The 1460-nt window shown below is 61.5% G+C and overlaps 1 protein-coding gene across 1 annotated transcript in view; it reads left to right on the top strand.

Annotated features, from left to right (window-relative positions):
• LOC106899873 (leucine-rich repeat transmembrane protein FLRT1-like) overlaps positions 1-1460 on the top strand; it is a 22101-nt gene that overhangs the window by 5589 nt on the left and 15052 nt on the right. The window contains exons 3-4 of the mRNA XM_014961809.1: positions 1104-1168; positions 1253-1312. Coding sequence (XP_014817295.1) covers positions 1104-1168; positions 1253-1312 — 125 coding nt within the window. The remainder of the gene's footprint in view (positions 1-1103; positions 1169-1252; positions 1313-1460) is intronic.

The following is a 1460-nucleotide window of genomic DNA, read 5'->3' as shown; positions in this document are numbered from 1 at the left end:
CCGCTTTTCCTTCCTCTTCCTCCCCCCCCATTTCCTTCCTCTTCCTCACACCTTCCTCTTCCTCACGTCCCCTACTTTTCCTCTTCCTCACACCTTCCTCTTCCTCGTGCCCCCTTCATCCTCCTGGTCCCTTCCTCTTCCTCACACCTTCTTCTTCCTCGTGCTTTTTTCATTTTCACACCTTTTTCTTCCTCGTGCTCCCTCCTCTTCCTCACACCTTCTTCCTCCTGATCATGCTCCTCCTGCTCCTGGTGCCTTCCTCTTTCCCCTGGTGCCTTCATCCTCCTCGTACCCCCTCCCCCTGGTGCCTTCCTCCTCCTTGTGCTCCCTTCCTCCTGGTGCCTTCTTCCTCCTCGCATCTTCCTCATCCTCCTCGCATCCCCTCCTCCCCCTGGTGCCTTCCTCTTCCTCACACCTTCCTCATCCTCCTTGTACTCCCTCCTCCCCCTGGCACCTTTCTCATCCTTCTCGTAACTTTTCTTTTTCCTGGTGCCTTCATCATTCTCCTTGTACCCTCTTGTCCTGGTGCCTTCCTCTTCCTCGTACTCCCTCCTCCCCCTGGTGCCTTCCTCTTCCTCACACCTCTCCCCTGGTGCCTTCCTCCTCCCCCTGGTGCCTTCCTCCTCCTCGTATCCCCTTCTCCTCCTGGTGCCTTCCTCCTCCTTGCACCTTCCTCCTTGTACCCCCTCCTCCCCCTGGCACCTCCCTCCTCCTCACACCTTCCTCATCCTCCTCATGCTCTCTCTTCCTGGTGCCTTCCTCCTCCTCCTGGTGCCCTTTCCTCTTCCTCATCCTCCTCCTTGCACCTTCCTCATCCTCCTCATGCTTCCTCTTCCTGGCGCCTTCCCCCTCCCCCTGGTGCGTTCCTCTTCCTCGCACCTTCCTCATCCTCCTTGTACCCTCTCCCCCTGGTGCCTTCCTCTTCCTCACACCTCTCCCCTGGTGCCTTTCTCCTCCCCCTGGTGCCTTTGTCCTCCTCGTACCCCATCGTTCTCCTGGTGCCTTCCTCTTCCTCGCACCTTTCTTATCCTCTTCCTGGTGCCTTCCTCCTGCTCCTGGTGCCTTCCTCACCCTCATACCTTCCTCCTCCTCCCATCCTGCAGGCCCAGGAGCTGAAGGAGCGGGGGAACCGTGCGCTGGCGGCGGGGGAGGTGGGGGCTGCGGTGGGGCACTGCACCTTCCTCCTCCTCATCCTGGCACCTTCCTCCTCCTCATACCCTCCTCCTCCTCTTCCTCCCGTTTCTCCCCCCAGGCCCAGGAGCTGAAGGAGCGGGGGAACCGTGCGCTGGCGGCGGGGGAGGTGGGGGCTGCGGTGGGGCACTGCACCTTCCTCCTCCTCATCCTGGCACCTTCCTCCTCCTCATACCCTCCTCCTCCTCTTCCTCCCCTGTCCCCCCCCAGGCCCAGGAGCTGAAGGAGCGGGGTAACCGTGCCCTGGCCGTGGGGGAGGGGGGGGCGGC

The sequence above is a fragment of the Calidris pugnax genome, unplaced genomic scaffold (assembly GCF_001431845.1).
Source record: "Calidris pugnax isolate Ruff unplaced genomic scaffold, ASM143184v1 scaffold966, whole genome shotgun sequence".
Classification (NCBI taxonomy): domain Eukaryota; kingdom Metazoa; phylum Chordata; class Aves; order Charadriiformes; family Scolopacidae; genus Calidris; species Calidris pugnax.
Note: the sequence above shows the minus strand (reverse complement) of the source record. Positions and strands in the feature narration are given on the sequence as shown.